The 17,694-nt window shown below is 35.9% G+C and overlaps 1 protein-coding gene across 1 annotated transcript in view; it reads left to right on the top strand.

Moving 5' to 3' along the window:
• Positions 1–17,694, top strand: part of UVRAG (UV radiation resistance associated) — a 289,384-nt gene that overhangs the window by 68,012 nt on the left and 203,678 nt on the right. Inside the window, exon 6 of the mRNA XM_090265619.1 lies at positions 9,079–9,164. Within this exon, the coding sequence (XP_090121745.1) occupies positions 9,079–9,164 (86 nt within the window). The remainder of the gene's footprint in view (positions 1–9,078; positions 9,165–17,694) is intronic.

The raw sequence follows: 17,694 nt of genomic DNA on the forward strand, positions 1-17,694 counted from the left end.
TGCTTCTTGTTTGTGCCCTGACCAGGGATCGAACCCGCAACGTTGGTGTGTTAGGATGATGCTCTAACCTACTGAGCTACCTGGCCAGGGCTCAACCTAATTATTCAGCTGTGTCTCCCACTGTTTCCCTCTTCAGGGTTCCAAATAATTTTCATGCCACTGAAGTTGAACAGTTTGGAGCACTATTTTATTTTCTTCAAATACAGTTGCGCTTTCCCATTGTCATGCTTTGGCCAAAGGTGCTCAGTCTGTGTGGGACTTTCATTCACTGCTGTTCAGCTAATTAGTACTTCTTAATCTTTCCCAAATACTGCCATTGATTGCTTCTACTAGGTGGAATCTTTATCACATCAGGACTCCTGTAACTTTTATTTTTAACCTTTATTATGGCACCTTTGCATTTTTTACTGCACTTGGAAACTTAACTGGGTTGTGTACTTTACAGTATACTGGATTGTATACTCATAAGGACGGTAGCAATTGCCTGACACCCTCTATGTATTAGGTTTTAGTAAACACTGAAATATTCTTATACTGTTTGCTTTATTCATGTATAAATAATACTGTTTGCTTTATAATCAGTTGTCCTGTCAACTGGATTACTTCAGTACAATTTTTATAGTTTTAATAAAGTTAAGGACAGTCTTATGACTTCTTATAGCAGCTAAAAACTCAAAATGTACAGTAACACATTTTAAAAGGTGCCCCGGTTGCATGGCTCAGTTGGTTGGAGTGCTGTTTCGTGAACTGAAGTGTTGCTGATTGGATTCTTGGTCAGGGTACAGGCCTAGGTTGTGGGTTCAGTCCCCTGTTGGGGTGTGTATGGGAGGCAGCCGGTCGATGTTTCTCACATCAGTGTTTCTCTCTCTCTCTCAGAATCAATCAATAAATTAAAAAAAAAAAAAAAAGATGACTCATTCAGTAATACAGTATAGGGTTAAGCAAATTACAGTCCACATGTTTTTGTATGGCCAGCAAGCTAAGAATGGTTTTTACATTTGTAAAGAATTCAAAGGAGAAAACAAAGAATATGTGACAGAGATGACATGTGGCTTGCAGAGCCTAAAATATTTACTATCTGGCCATTGACTGAGAAAGTTTGTTGGCTGCTGATAACAGAAACACACCCGATCATCTGCCTAGAATTGCTCCTGCTCATTGGATATGTGAAAATATCTGTTTCCTTGAATAGTTTAATAGGCACTTACTCAGACCTTTGGAAAAGAATGAGTAGGCCTGGCTTCAGAAGACTTTTGAGTGACATGTAAATCTGCTCTGGGCTCTTTGGCACTTGGCAGTATCTCACACAGATAACCAGATACAAATGAGCCGTTTCTTTCCATTACAATCCCTCATCAGAGGTCTGTCGGGATTGCACATCTGGTGAAGTTAGATGTCATTCAGAGCAAGGCTCTTAGCGTATTTCAAGAATGATAATTGCTAAGTGGTGGCTGAAGCAGAAGGGTTTAATAATGTCCTTAAATTGCCTTAAATGTACATGGACCCAGAATTTGAGAACTGGAAAAGGTCTTAAAGATCAAGTATAGCGTGGTCATTAAGAACATGGGCTATGAAGCCAGACTGCATGGCTCGTCTGCTTAATCCTCTTGTGGCTCAGTTTCCTCACCTTTAAAGTGGGGATAATAATAGTATCTGTTTCACAGAGTTGTGCGACTATTAAGTATGTTAACCTTTAACATATTAACATTTAAGTATTAAAAGTAACATGGAAAACAACACTGCCTTGCATGCTGTAAATACTCATAAATGTTTCCCCCGTGTCATTTAAAAATTGCTGTCATTTAAAAATTATTTTTATTATTAGTAGTATCATCTCATTTTATAGTTAAAGAAACTGAAGCCTAGAGGAGTTAAATGATTTTTTTTCATTTCCGTGACAGGCAGAGTAGATTAAAACCTTTCATTTGAATGCTCTTTCCCTGCTATAATGTATTGCTTTTAGTTGTGTGTTAGTGGATGTGGATGAGTTTTTGATAGGAAAAAATGTTAGGCAGCTTTTTGCATAAAATAAGAAAAGTTAAGTAGAATGTCATTAGTCATTTCTCCTGAGAATCTTAAATCTACTTCTAGTGTCTTTTATTATTTTGGATTTTGTAGTTAGTTTATTGGACTGTCTCTCATCTCTGTTCTTTCTCCTCATCTGCCCTCACGTATGTAGATTACTTCACAGCTATCTCTCTCTCTCTCTCTCTCTCTCTTTCTCTCTCTGTCTTTTTTGTTGAGATGAAATTCGCATAACATACAGTTAACCATTTTAAAGCGTACAGTTTAGTTGCACTGGTAAGTTCATAATGTTATGCAACCACCACCTCTGTCAAGTTGCATGGTATCTTCATCACCCCAAAAGAGAACCCCATACCCGTTAAACATTTCACTCTTCATTTTGCCCTCCCCAAGCTCCTAGCAAACACCAGTCTTCTTCTGTTTCTGTGGATATACCTATTCTGAGTATTTCATATAAATGGAATCATGCAGTATGCAACCATTTGCATTTGTCTGCTTTTACTTAGCAGAACGCTTTTGAGATGCATCCATGTGTATCGTCTCAATGCTTCTTTCCTTTTTATGGCCGAGTAATATTCTATTGTATGAATATGCCACATTTTGTTTATCCATTCATCCATTGAGGAATATTTGGGTCATTTCTACCTTTTGTCTATTGTGAATAGTGCAGCTCTGCACATTTGTGTACAAATATTTGTTTAAGTACCTGTTTTAAATTCTTTTGGGTATATACCTAAAAGTGGAATTGCTGGGTCATATGGTAATTCTGTTTAACTTTTTGAAGAGTTGCCAAATATTTTTTTCCACAGAGGCTGACCGTTTTACATTTCCAACAACAAACAATGTACAATATGAGGGTTCTAATTTCTCCACATCCTTGCCAACAGTTATTTTCTGTTTTTCTAATTTAAAAATTTCATCCATCCATCCATCCATCTGTCCTAGTGGGTATAAAGTAAGTGTGTGGTTTCCTAATGACATCGAACATCTTTTCATGTGCTTATTGGCTATTTGTGTATCTTTTTTTGAGAACTATCTGTAAATCCTTTGCCCTTTCTTTTTTTATCCTCACCTGAGGACATGCTTATTGATTAAAAAAAATTTTTTTTAAATTTATTTTTAGAGAGAGGGGAAGAGAGGGAGAGAAACATCAATGTGTGGTTGCCTCTCGCGTGCCCCCAACTGGGGACCTGGCCTGCAACCCAGGCATGCGCCCTGACTGGGAATTGAACGCGCGACACTTTGGTTCTCAGGCCATCACTCTATCCACTGAGCCACACCAGCCAGGGAATGCTTATTGATTTTAGAGAGAGAGAGGAAGGGAGGGAAAGAGAGAGGGAAAAAAACATCAGTGTGAGAGAGAGGCATCGATCTGTTGCCTTCTCGTAAGCACCCTGACTGGGAGACCAAATGCGCAACCTAGGCATATACCCTAACCAGGAATTGAACCTGTGACCTTTTGGTCTATGGGACTGCTCTCCAATCAACTGAGCCACACTGGCCAGGGCCGTTGCCCATTTTTTAATTGGGTTGTTTGTCTTGTTGTTGAGTTTTCAGAGTTCTTTATGTATTCTGGATATTAGACCTTTGTCAGATATGTGACTTGCAAATATTTTCTCCCATTCTGTGAGCTGTTTTTGCACTCTCTTTATAGTGTCCTTTACACAGTTTATAATTTTGACAAAGTTCAGTTTACCGTGTTTTTGGTTGCTCATGCTTTTGGTGTCATAGCTAAGAATCCATTTACAAATCCAGGGTTATGTAAATGTACCCCTATGTTTTCTTCTAATCATTTTATGCTTTTAGCTCTTATAATTGGCCTTTGATTTATTTTTTGGGTAATTCTTGTATGTGGTATTAGGGATGGACCCAACTTAATTCTTTTGCATGTGGCTATCTAGTTGTTTCAGCATCATTGTTGAAAATACTCTTTTTCTCATTGAATAGTCTTGGCACCTTTTTGAAAATCAGTTGAATATAGATGTATGAGTTAATTTATGGATTCTCAATTCTATTCCATTTATCTATATGTCTGTCTTTATACCAGCACCACACTTTTAATTACTGTTACTTTGTAATAAATTTTGAAACTGGGAAGTGCAGATCCTCCAATTGGTGTATTACGTTGATTGATTTTCATTTATTGAACTACTCTTACATACTTTGGATGAATTCTACTTGTTTCTGATGTAAATCCTTTTTTAAAAAGTTATTTTTAATTGTGGCAAAATATATATAATATAATATTTACCACCTTAACTATTTTAAGCGTACAGTTTAGTGGCATTAACTGTTCACACTGTGCAAGCATCACCAGCACCCATCTCCAGTACTTTCTTCATCTTATAAAACTGAAACTCTCTCCCCATTAAGCACCAAGTTCCCATAGTCCTCTTCTCCAAGCCTCTGGCACTCATCTTTCTACTGTTTCTATGAATTTGACTCCACTAGGTACCTTATATAAGTGGAATCATACAGTATCTTTCCTTTTGTCACTGGCTTCTTTTACTTAACATAATGTCCTCAAGAGTCATCCATATTATAGCACGTCAGACTTTTCTTGTTTTGTAAGGCAAAATAATATTGTATGAATGTACACATTTTGTTTATGAATTCATTTGTTGATGGACACTTGGGTTGCTTCTTCCCTCATGACTATTGTGAATAATGTTGCTATGAACATGGGTGTAACAAATATCTCTGAGTCTTTTCATTGTTCTAGCTATACACCCAGAAGTAGAATTGCTGGACCAGATGTTATAAGCCTTTTAATGTCCTGCTGGATTAACTTTTCTAGTATTTTGTTGAAGATTTTTGCATCTATACTTATAAGGAATATTGGCCTATAATTTTCTTGTAATATTATTGTCTGACTTTGGTGTTAGAGTAATACTGGCATCATAGAATGAATTAAGAAGTATTTTTTCCTTTTCCTTTTTAGGGCAGACTTTGAGAAAGTTTGGTATTATTATTTTTAAAAAATGGTTGCTAGAATTCACCAGTCAAATCATGTGGTTCTGGGCTTTTTTTTGCCAGGGTTTTTATGATTACTGAGTCAACCCTTTTTATTTGTATTATGACTTTGTTAAATTACTGTGGAGCATAGGGTGTTAGAGGGTGAGCCATGGTGCAACAATAGACCACAGAAAAATTGAAATAGAGAAGTTTAGTAAACTCACAGGTCCTAGAGGAATTACAGGACATGCTTCAAAGAGCCACGTGGGGAAGTCAAGGCAGGAGGCAGAGGCAGCACTCGGTTACCTGCCTTTATTAGGGTCTGTGGGTGGAGTGCTTTGGGCTTCTTGGGCTAGGGCTGGATTGGTCAATTCAAACCAAAAGAGCTAGGTTTTGGTAGTCTCCATGGGGATTTTTATTAAGTGCATAAGGCGTACAGGTACTCATAGCAGGGGATACTCTTTGATCACAAGTCATAAAGGAATTTACATTTGCTCCTGATTCTGTGGCTTGCTATTTAGGGTGCATGCTTCCCCGAGGGGGCTAGTGTCAGTTTAAGGTCCTTGCAGACTGCTTGCCCAAGCAAAATTGATGCTGAGGCAGCAATACCACGGGGTAGCTTAGCTAAACTTGAGACGATTTGTGGGTTTCTTGAGATTTTCTGTTCCTTCTTGAGTCATTTTTATGTTTCCAGGAGTTTCCATTTTATCTAGGTTATCTGATTTGTTTGCATAGAATTGTTCATAGAGTTCTTCTGTAATACTTTTTAGTTCTGTAAGTCTGGTGATAATGTCGCCATTTTCACTCTGATTTTAGTCATTTGATTCTTCTCTTTTTCTTGAACAGTCTAGCTTAAGGTTGGTCAAGTCTGTTGATCTCTTCAAAGAACTTGGTTTTGTTGATTTTCTCTATTGTTTCTGTATTCTCTATCATGGATTTCTGCCCTAATTTCTATTGTTTCCTTCTTTCTTGTTTTGGGTTTAGTTTATTCTTCTTTCTCTAGTTCCTTAAGGTAGAAGATTAGGTTATTGATTTGAGCTCTTTTTTTCAATGTAGATGTTTGCAGCTATAAATTTTACTCAGAACATTTTATACTACATCCCATATGTTTTGATATATTGTATTTTCATTTTTATTCATCTCGAAGTATTTAATAGTTTACCTTCTGATTTGTTTTTTGACCCACTGGTTGTTTAATAGTGTGTTGTTTACCTTGCAGTTTGTGAATTTTCCAAATTGTCTTCTGTTATTGATCTCCAGTTTCCATTCCACTGTGGTCAGAGGAGATAAGTTGCATGATTTCAGTGTTTGATAATTTATTGAAACCTGTGGTGTGGCTGAACAGATGGTTTGTCCTGGAGAATGTTCGAGTTGCACTTGAGAAGAATGTGTATATGGCTGTTGTTGGGTAGAACATTTCATATATGTCTCTTAGGTCTAGTTGATTTACAGTATTGTTCATGTCTTCTATTTCCTTGTTTATCTTTTGTGTGGTTGTGCTACCCACTGCTGAAAGTGGGATTTTGATGTCTTCACATATTTCCCACATTAGTTTTGGCAGTTTTTGCTTTATGTATATTTTGCTATATGTTAGGTGCATATATGTTTATAATCATTTATATCTTCTTGAGCCTTTTTTTATTATATAGTGGTTTTGTTGTGTGTCATAACATTTTATCTGAAGTCTATTTTATGTAGTATAACTACTCTAGTTTTCTTTTGGTTATTGCTTACACTGAATATTTTTCTATTCTTTCATTTTCAACCTATTTGTAATTTTGGTTCTAAAGTGCATCTCTTGTAGACAGTATATAATGGACTGCTTAAAAAATTTATCCTGCCAATCTCTTAAAATTTATTTATTTATTTATTTATTTACTTTTAGAGAGGGGGAAGGGAGAAAGAAAAGGGAGAGAACCATCAATGTGTGGTTGCCTCCCACGTGCCCCCAACTGGGCACCTGGCCCACAACCCAGGCATGTGCCCTGACTGGGAATCAAACCAGTGACCCTTTGGTTTGCAGGCCAGCACCCAGTCCACTGAGCCACAACAGCCAGGGCCAGCCTCTGTCTTTTAATTGGAGTGTTTAATCCACTTATACTTAATGTAATTACAGATATGGAAGTTTTGCCATTTTAAAATTTGTTTTCTTACATCGTTTTTATCTCATTTCCTCCATTACTACCTTTTCTTTATATTGTATATTTTCTCATGTAACATTTTGATTCCTTTCTTATTTCTTGTATTGTGCATATTTTAGTTATTTTCTTAGTGGTTGTCCTAGAGATTACATTAACACATTATTATATAAAAAGCTAGTTCAAATTAATATCAACTTAGTTTTATTATTATATAAAACCTTTTCTTCTATAGAGCTCTCTTCCTCTTTGTGTTACTGTTGTCACAAATTAATCTTTATAATTGTGACCATTAAGATAGATTTGTGATTGTTTCGTATATTTATCTAATTGATTGATTTTTAAATGCCAAATCAACCTTACATTTCTAATAAGTTCAGTTATTGTTTTAGTCTTGTAAAAGATTGTTGGTTCAATTTGCTAATATTTTGCCAAGGATTTTTGTATGTTCATGAGGGATTTTGTTCTGTAATTATGTGTGTGTGTGTGTGTGTGTGTGTGTGTCAACAGAGAACGAGAGTGAGAGAAATCTTTGTCAAGTTTTAGTATCAATAATGCTAGCCTTATGTGTTGAAAATTGTTCCCTTCTCCTCTATTTTATGAATGAGTTTAGGTTAAATTGATATTTCTTAATGCTTGGTAGAATTCATCAATGAACCCATCTGGACCTACACTTCTTTGAAGGCAGCTTTTAAAATTATTCACTTAATAATAGATATAGGGTTATTCAGATATTGTTTAATTATCATATTGGTGTGTTGTATTTTTTCATTTTATTAATTTATATTTTTATTGACTGATTTTAGAGGAAAGGAGGGAGGGAAGAAGAGTAAGAGGGAGGGAGGGAAAGAGAGTGGGAGAGAGAAAGGGAGAGAGGGAGAGAGAGGTAGAAAGAGGGAGAGAGGCAGACAGAGACAGAGAGACAGATTTGTTGTTCTATTTATTTATTCAATCATTGGTTGCTTCTTGTATGTGCCCTAACTTGAGATTGAAAGTGCAACCTTGGAGTATTGGGACAACCCTCTAACCAGCTGAGCTACCGTGCCAGGGCTGTATTTTTTCAAGTAGTTTATCCAATTCATCTAAGTTGTCAAACTTGATAGCATAAAGTTGTTCATAATATTCTAACAATTTTTTTGAGGTAACGTGGGTTAATAACATTTTAATGCCTATAGTAACATAACTTTAAAAAATTCTTATATATTAGCATTATAGCAAACATTTATATAATGCTTATTACATACCTTTTACTTTTCAAATATTTAGTCTTAATTCCCACAACCATTTGAAGTAGATAATAGCCTCTCCATAGTACAGGTGAAGAAATCAAGGTTAAATTAAGAATGCTCAGATACCTTGCTCCAGACAACAGAGCTCGTGTATTAAGGGCTGAAATTGTAATCAGGTGGTGTAGGTCCAGAGTCTTAAAAAAAAAAAAAAAAAAAAAAAAAAACTATTTACTTTGTCTATCTTAAGTGGCAGATATCTGTTCTGTTATTCTTATGGATTGTGCCATGTTTTCTCTAGAAATTACCCTTGCTCCCCCCATCTTTGTACCGCTAAGTGAAAATGTTTGTTTCAGGTATTCCTAATTAGAACTCGGAATGTCCCTTTCCCCATAAAAACATTACATGTGATGACTAGGAATACTTGAAATATTATTGTTAATACTCTTCAGTCACAGGTGTTAAAAAAGACTTCTGGGGCTTCTCTGGGAAGTCCATTACAAAATGTGAAACATTGTTTCTGTGGGAAAAATACTAGAGGAAATTTATTTTGAGTTCACTTGCCTAAAATGTTAAACTTTAGCTATATGGAAATTGTATTTTTTAAATCTCTTTAACAATTTGATTTTGCTGACATGTTTATAAATGATAATTTTAAAAAGCCACATGTGATTAATTGTGCACATATTTTATTCTTTTTCACTTTGATTAATATGTTAATTAATATCTTTCAGGGTTATTCAAATGCTCAGAAGAATATTCTTCTTCAGGTGGATCAGAACTGTGTTCGCAATTCTTACGATGTCTTCTCTTTGCTGCGGTAAGAAACTTCTTAGAGTCCTCCTGCATTTTCTAAAGAATCTTCTCCATTTTGAGTTTGTGACATTTCAGCGTGAGGAAATGTATGGGAGCTTTAAATGCTGTTATTCAGGATTGGCATTTTTTAGTGAGAGCTTCATAAATTTTGTAGCTACAGTGATTTAAGTTTACCTCTTTGACAAAGTCTTTGGAAAGTCATTTCCTTTCTTTGGACAGTGGGAGAGAATGATTGGAAGCCATTGATCTTAAAACGGACAGGAACTGTTTCCGGTCTTCTGCACTACAAAGAGCAGCAAGCAGAGGTACAAAATTTAGACTTATCAGAATTTTAACAACTACAGCATTACTAGAAAAGCCCTCCAATAGCCCAGACATGGCTTAGAGTTTTGACCTGCTGTTCATCTTTTAAAAGGATCATGTTTGGCAAGGCAAAGGACCTTTGCATGAATCTCATGCTCAGGGGCTTAAGTGTCTCAGCTCTGTATTTTAATAATGTCTGGGCTTAATTTTGAAAGATTTTAAAATTTGGTTTTAATTTTCAGTATGGTAGATCATCTAGGACATTTTCCCAAGAGGCAGGTTACCAAAATAAATGCAATTCAAAATAAAGTTTAACAGTGACTCTCAACCTATACTCACCCTCATCAGACAGATGGTTCATTGAAATTTGATTTTGGCAGTATTTTTCTAATGTTTACATAACACATCATAAATTTCAGACCATTAGACATCCTTTATATATCTACTACAGGAAGAGGCCAGAAGGATGATTGGACTGTTCTCCAATTGGATGATTATTTGTTTTATAAACATTATGAAATGGCCTTTCCTTTGCAGATCTTGAATTTTATTACACATGATGATAGAGAATTTGGTCACATGGATTGTATAAATTGCTCTTAAGAGACAATGATTTCAACTAAAGTAGCCACACACACTTGATTCTTATCTGCGAGGTGCTTTCACTTTGAATTCTTAGGCTATGTAACAGAATGAACAGGATTAGTAATTGATGGTAGAGAGGCAGAAGGTGTCAGAATATATAACTCATATTTTTGGCACTACATTAAGTTTTAAGTATTGGAAAGAAGTGTGTACAGGAATAGTATGAAATGTGAGTAAACCATCAGTATTTCTTGACCTGTTTTCCTCGTAAAATGAGAATATAGATACTGTTATTTTAAAGATATTTTCCAAATATGAGAGTCTGTGATCTTATTAGAGAAATCAGTAGAATTAAAAGGGAAAGGAATGCAAAGTCAGTGAGAAGAACAGGATTTGTGAAAGGCAGCATCATAAAAAACTAGGAGAAGAGAGATTCAAGGAGCAGGAAAACTCTGTCACGCTACAGGAGAACAGGAACGGGAGAAGGGGTGTAGGCTCTCAGGAAGCAACTTGGTGTAATAGAGAATGCTTTGATTAACCTGACCCTGACTTGACTTATCCCAGATTTATCCAATTCAGTTAGCCCTGAGATTCTTCTAAAAGGTGGAAACAGTGAAAAAAAAAAGTTTTTTGGGGGTGCTTGAAAATGTTTAATTTCTTTTAAAACATATGTAATTTACAAGCATTTTTACATCTATAATTTCATTTTCTTAGAAACTTTTTGTGTTCACACACCAGTGTAGAAGCTCAACAAGATGTGTTAAATGATTTATTTATCTGAGGGCACATAGCAACAAAGAGCCAGGCTGGAGGTTGGTATTAAGACTTTCTGACAAACATGTTTTGTAGATCCTTTTCACAGAATGACTTACTTTCCTAGGTTGGTGGTAATGAGGTGCAATATATACATAGCATGACAGAAAGTTTTCTGAAAATCGTAAGAGCCCTCCATAAATGCAAAATCATCAGGTTAATTTGGTAGTTGTTCAATTATTTAACATTGATCTAGCAATGATGTATCTCTTAGGAGTTTCATTTCTAGGTTGCCTTTCAGATTCCTCAGATGTGTCAACAATTTGAATTGCCTTATTAACAGTGGCCTTCTCTTCACCATTGTGTAAATCATTTATAGCTGCTAACACGGATATACTTTTCTGAACCAGATCTACTGTCTGTCAACCAAAGTACCAGAACCCAGAGAGTTACTGTGAAACTACAAAGTTCAAATTGTACTCGTCCAAGTTAATCAGTAAAATGCAAATTTCTCTGAAAATTCTCTCATGCCTTAGTAAAGAGTAACCATCTCTCTCTGCTCAATCAAAAGTTCTTTTCCCACAGTTTTTGCTGATACATGTAAAACGCTTTCTGGGAAACAATTTTGTACCCATCAGTTTTGTTCATAGTTTTTCCCTGCAAATTTGTTCTCAGGCAAATTTGTTCCAGGATGAGAACAATTAAAAAAGAAATCTTTTCTTTTTCTGATGCTTTCTTGGTTTGTGAAATTGTTATTTCTTGATCTGTAATTTTATGTGAAAACGCAGAGTGAGAATTCTTTACTATCACTTTAATTCCACAAAATTCTAGGTGCCTTTTGGAGTCAGGATTAGAATACATGTCCCCTGATTCTGTTTTCAAGAGTATATTCTAGTTAGTAACTTACACGATGTTGTTATGCGTGAATGCCTCAGGAAAATCTGAAAAACATTTAACTAATTAATTAATTATTTTTTTATTTATTAGAAAGAGAGGAAGAAGGGGGAGAGAGAGAGGGAAAGAGAGAGAAAGAGAAAGAAAGAAACATTGGTTTGTTTTTCCACCTATCTATGAATTTATTGGTTGCTTCCTGTATCTATGAGTTTATTGGTTGCTTCCTGTATGTGCCCTGACCTGGGATCAAACTTGCAACCTTAGTGTATTGGGACGATGCTCTAACCAACTGAGTGACCTGACCAGGGCGAAAATAGGAAATCTTGACTAAGGCAAGGATTTTGGAGCACCTAAGACCAGGCATTAAAACCCCTTCAGATGGGTGGTGGTGTACCATTTTTTAGGAAAACAATGAGCTTATGTTTTATTAAAATCTTTTCACCAATAGTTAAGAATTTAGGCTAATTTTAGTTGTCAGAGTGTAGAAGCCCTTCTAAATTTGCCTTCAGTGTGTGTGGTGGTAATTACATTTTTGCTTCTTTAACCCTTGGAAATTCCTGGATTAGGGGTTAGTTTTCATGTAAGCAGACATTTAGTTAAGAGCCGCTTGATCTTCACCACAAGGTGTCGATGTTGCTCTTTAACTGCCATTTGAACTTCCTTTTATTTTACAGTTGTGAGGTGAGAAAAGTAGGGTTATACATTACAAATGAGCATTTATTTTTAGGAGTTAACTTTTTTCTATTATTCCTTCTACAATAGGTTAAGGAGTTTCTAGCTTTATTAGATAGCTTTTTCCTTTTGGTTCTATTGATTTTGTTTTGTTTTATAGTGTTGGTGATAGGAAGTCATTGAAAGATTTGAGGAGAGGAGGAATGACACGCTCAGCTATGTGACTGAGAATTCTAACCATGGTAACAGTGGGGAATAGACCTGAGGGATGAGACTAACAGCAAAGAGGCGTCTGTAACCCTCCCTGTTCTCTGAGACTGAAAGGTTATTTCTGATGTTTAAAAACTCATTTCTTTTCTTTTGTACTTCCTTAAAAGGTTGCTCTATTGTATGAGATAAGTAAGAATAATTCCAGTTTTCTTCTAGTATAGTTTTTATTGCTTTTTTTCCTTCCCCCTTTAACTTGTCCTACTGGAGCCAGTTTAGTAAGTGGAAGTATGGCGGGGACATCATGGGCCCTTCACTGAGATACCAGCTGTAAAGTTGTCTTATGCCCACAACGGGTGCAAGACTTTTGGCAAGTAACTTAACTTCGGTATGCCTCAAACTACTCTTGTAAAATGGGGATAATATTTGTCTTGTAGGAATTTGATGAGATTTAAATAAAATAAAATACTTGAAAGATCCTACTATAGTTACTGGCATATAGTAGACACTCAATAAATAATAGTTTTCATTTTCCCCTTTACTTCCACTGTCTTTGAATTGTCTTTCTTCTTTATGCCAGTGTTCTTTTTTTGTCACCACTAGCTTTTCCAACATTTGGCACAATTTTCCCTTTTTGCCTTTCTAATATTCACTACCTCTGCTTTAGACTTACTTTGATTAATCCTCAACAGTCATGATAAAAATTGTTTAACGCGTATGTTTTTTCTCTCTAATGACATTGAAAACTTCTTGAAAAAAGGGATTATTTCATATGGTTATATTTTCTCCTTTCTTTCTATCTTAACGACAGTTCAGTTTGGTTGGAGTTCCCATGGATCCTGTTGTGATCCTAGAGCCCTCGTTCCTGTGGGTCCTAGGATTCTCTTGTATTATTTTCTCCCTGAGTACTGTACTTGCTTCCCCTACCACAGCTTCAACCAACACATCCACATGTTAATAACTCTCAGATCTACATGTCTAGTTCCTGCCTGTTTTTTGATTTCTGATCTGTTTTTTCTCCCCAATGGCCATTAGACATTTATATTGATACTTTTATGTTCTGTGGGGGTCTCAACCCTAACATGGTGAGAGCTACACTCATTTGCTTAACCCGCACCCCCCACCCCCCTGGGTTTATCTAGTGGTATTATCGCATTTCAGGCACCCCAAGTGAGCACACCCCTCTGTTCTCACCTCTGTTTTCCTGGACTATTTTCTGACCTCCTAACTGATCTCCCTACTACCAGTTTTTCTTTCATGTAATTAATAACTATTATTTATTGAGTAATCACTTTGTGCCAAAAATGATCCTAGGTGCGTTACATTAATTAACCCTCTTAATTCTCACTACAACCCTCTGTGATAAAACTTTTTCCTGTTCCTATTTACAGGTGAGGAAATTGAGGCACAAAGCAGTTAAATTGCTTATTCAAGGTCACACAACTAGTGTTAGCCTGTATTCAAACCCAGACAGTCTAGCTCCTGAGCCCGTGTTCTTAACCAGTACATCTGACTGCTTTATAATTTTTTACACTGCTCTAGTATAATTCATTTGCTACATTTCTGCCAGAGTGACCTTTTAAAAGCTGCATCAGTTTTGTCATTCATTAAGTTTAGACATCTTTGAGAAAATGTGGTATTCAAAAGACATTGTTCTAAACACTCCGTAGGGGCTCTTATCCTTGCACCAAGGCCTCCTACACTGCCTGTGCAATTAATAGCTAGCATTTATTGGGTATTTACTGTGTTATAATTAGTTCTTCATTGTTTGATTCTCTCTCTTCTCAGCACCCCCAAGTTGAGAGCTCCTTTAGGCTAGAATCCTTGTTTTATCAATCATTGCATTTGCCCTATCACTCTGTATATCATATATATTAAGTGTTTATTATCTACAAATTGAACTATTCTTCAGGTTACAGAGGACCAGGGTTTTGATGCTCTGATTTTTGGTTTACATCTGGCTAAATGAGAGTTGAAAAATATTTTTAGGCCATTATCTAAAAAGTGTTGAAAATGTAATCAGATATGTGAAACTTAAGCTGCCTTTTTCTTTTCTGCCACTGCTCTCCAGGTAACATCTGGTGAGATTTCATGATTTTGTGACTTCTGATTCTATTCCTTGTATAGATTTTTCTGGAAGATCTTTTATCTGGCTGTCTGGAGGCAAACTGCTTCTCCCACTTCGATAGAAAATACTTTCTGCTATAAAATTTTAATTTTAAAAGGGAAATGCTTACATCAGATAAATTATTCTTAGGGTGATATTTAGAAAACAGATGAGGTGAGATGTATACGGGCGTAACTGTCTACAGTCTTTAAATTTGGGACGTGATAACCAGCTTCTGGTTACAGGGAGAGTTCTCGCCCCACCTAACGATCTCTCCCTAAGTAGTAATTGCAGTTATACAGAATATATGAAGTACCCAGCTGAAAGCAAGATACGTCATAAAATTTATGTTCTAAAATGCATACACTTTTCTACTGATAGTAGAGACTAGTTTCCTAAGCCAATGTCTGGGTGCTCATTTTTAATAAATTAGAAGGGGAATTAAGAGGATTACTGTTAAGGTAGACACATTGACAGCAGAAGAAGTGTAAGCTAATAGTTTGCTATGTTTGTAATTTACTCTTTGATTCTGGAATAAAACTGAGTGATAAATCATATTAGCTACTATCCTACCTTTGTAGTTGCTATGTTTGAATTTGCAAGCATCTCTCTCTCCCTACTTCATATAAAAAGAGGGGGGGATTCCAGCTGTAAAGAGAGACAGACTAAGTAAGAAAGCACAGCCAGCTTACCTCTTCTATGTATTAACAGTTACTCCTTTACCCAAGCACATCTCCATGTTGTAGTTCACTGAAGTTAATAATGAGAATTATTATTATTGAGCACACTGTGTTAGTTTTCACTAGTGCTATTTCCATTAACAGATGAAGATACTGAGGCTTCGAAAGGTGAAAGGACTTGTCTGCCACCATAAGACAAATAAGTGTTAAAGCAGGTTTGAACAAAGGAATACCAGGCAGTGCACGTGCTTTTTCCATTATACCATATTCATGTAAAATTATGAATAAAATATAAAGTTTATGATTATTAGAGCTTACGTAAGAAAGCAGGGATATATGATAAGTTTAAGAAAGGTTTTCAATCAAAATTAAAATTGAAAAATTTTGGTATTTAAGTTTTGATTAAACAAAATTCAATACTTATGAGTAATAGCATATATTTTATTCTTATTCTTTTTCCCTCTCTCTACATACACACATAAAGACATGCACATAAACATCATAGTCAATGGGCAAAAACTAGAAGCTTTCCCCTTAGGATCAGGAATAAGACAAGGATGTCTGCTTTTACTACTTTTATTGAACATAGTACCGGAAGTTCTAGCCACAGTGATCAGACAAGAAAAAGAAATGAAAGGCATCCGGATTGGAAAGGAGAAAGTAAAACTGTCATTATTTACAGGTGACAAGATAATGTTCATAGAAAACCCTACAGACTCCACCAAAAAACTACTAGACCTAATAAGTGAATTTGGCAAAATAGGGGGATACAAAGTCAATATTCAGAAATAGGGGGCATTTTTGTACACCAAAAATGAAATATCAGAAATAGAAACTAGGAAAAAAATCCCATGTACTATAATAACAAGAAAAGTAAAGTACCTAGGAATAAATTTAACCAAGGAGGTAAAAGACCTCTACTGGGAACTCTATGGAACACTGAAAAAAGAAATTAAGGAAGATACAAATAAATGGAAGCATATACCATGTGTTTATGGATTGGTAGAGTTAACATCATTAAGATGTCCATACTACTACCCAAGGCAATCTGTAGATCCAGTGCAATCCCTATTAAAATACCAATAGCATATTTTACAGATCTAGAACAATTACAGTATTCCCTCACTTATCGCGGGTATTACGTTCTAGAACCCCCACCCCCACGATAGGTGAAAATCGGCAAAGTAGGAACCTTACATTTATTTTAGTATTTATATATGTTTTAAGGCTTTATAAACCTTTCCCACACACTTATAAATCATTCCCAGTCTCTTATTAACCTTTCCCACTCTCTTATTAACCTTTTCCACACTTATATAAACACTACTTATGTTCTTAGACATATTCTGCACTCTTAAACCTACGTAACTTTAACAACATACATATACAGTACTGCAAAATCCCGCAATACAGCAAAAAATCTGCAATAAATAATTAAATATAATATTTTAAAAAATCCTGCAATACAGGGAGTCCATGATAAGTGAACCATGATATAGAGAGGGACTACTGTATTTCAAAAATTTATATGGATCCAAAAAAGACCCCAAACAGCCTCAATAATCTTGAGAAAGAATAGTAGGGAGATCACAATACCTGATATCAAACTATACTACAAAGCCACTGTAATCAAAACATTCTGGTACTGGCATAAGAACAGACACATAGATCAGTGGTACAGAATAGAGAGCCCAGAAATAAACCCAGGTCTCAGTGGTCAATTAATATTTGACACAGGGGACATGAGCATACAGTGGAGTGAAAAGAGCCTCTTCAATAAGTGGTGTTGGGAGAACTGGACTGGTACGTGCAAAAGTGAAATTAGACCACCAACTTACACTATACACTAGAATAAACTCAAAATGGATTAAAGACTTAAATATTTTAAGTCGTGACACCATAAGAGTCCTAGAGGAAAACATAGGCAGGAAAATTTCAGATATCCCAGGTAGCAATATTTCTGTCGATATGTCTCCTAGGGCAAGGTGAAATAAGGGGAAAAAAATGAACAAATGGGACTATATCAAATTAAAAACCTTCCTCACGGCTAAAGAAACCAACATCAAAATGAAAAGGGAACCCACTATATGAGAGAACGTACTTGCCTTTGGTATATTGGACAAGGGTTTGATCTCCAAAATGTTTAAAGAACTTATACCTCTAGCTGTAAAAACCAGTGGTGGTTGGGGCGGTGGAAGGAACTGCTGGATTTCTGCCTCCTAAAGAGCCCGCATGGTCTTAGAACATTACACAAACTCCAGGGCAGCGACTAGAAGGGCACCACTCACATGTGGGAAGTGGGTGAAGTGACTGGAAAAGGGGAAGGTGCCGGG

This window comes from Furipterus horrens, unplaced genomic scaffold (assembly GCF_987537825.1).
Source record: "Furipterus horrens unplaced genomic scaffold, mFurHor1.1.pri manual_scaffold_2, whole genome shotgun sequence".
NCBI classification, from domain to species: domain Eukaryota; kingdom Metazoa; phylum Chordata; class Mammalia; order Chiroptera; family Furipteridae; genus Furipterus; species Furipterus horrens.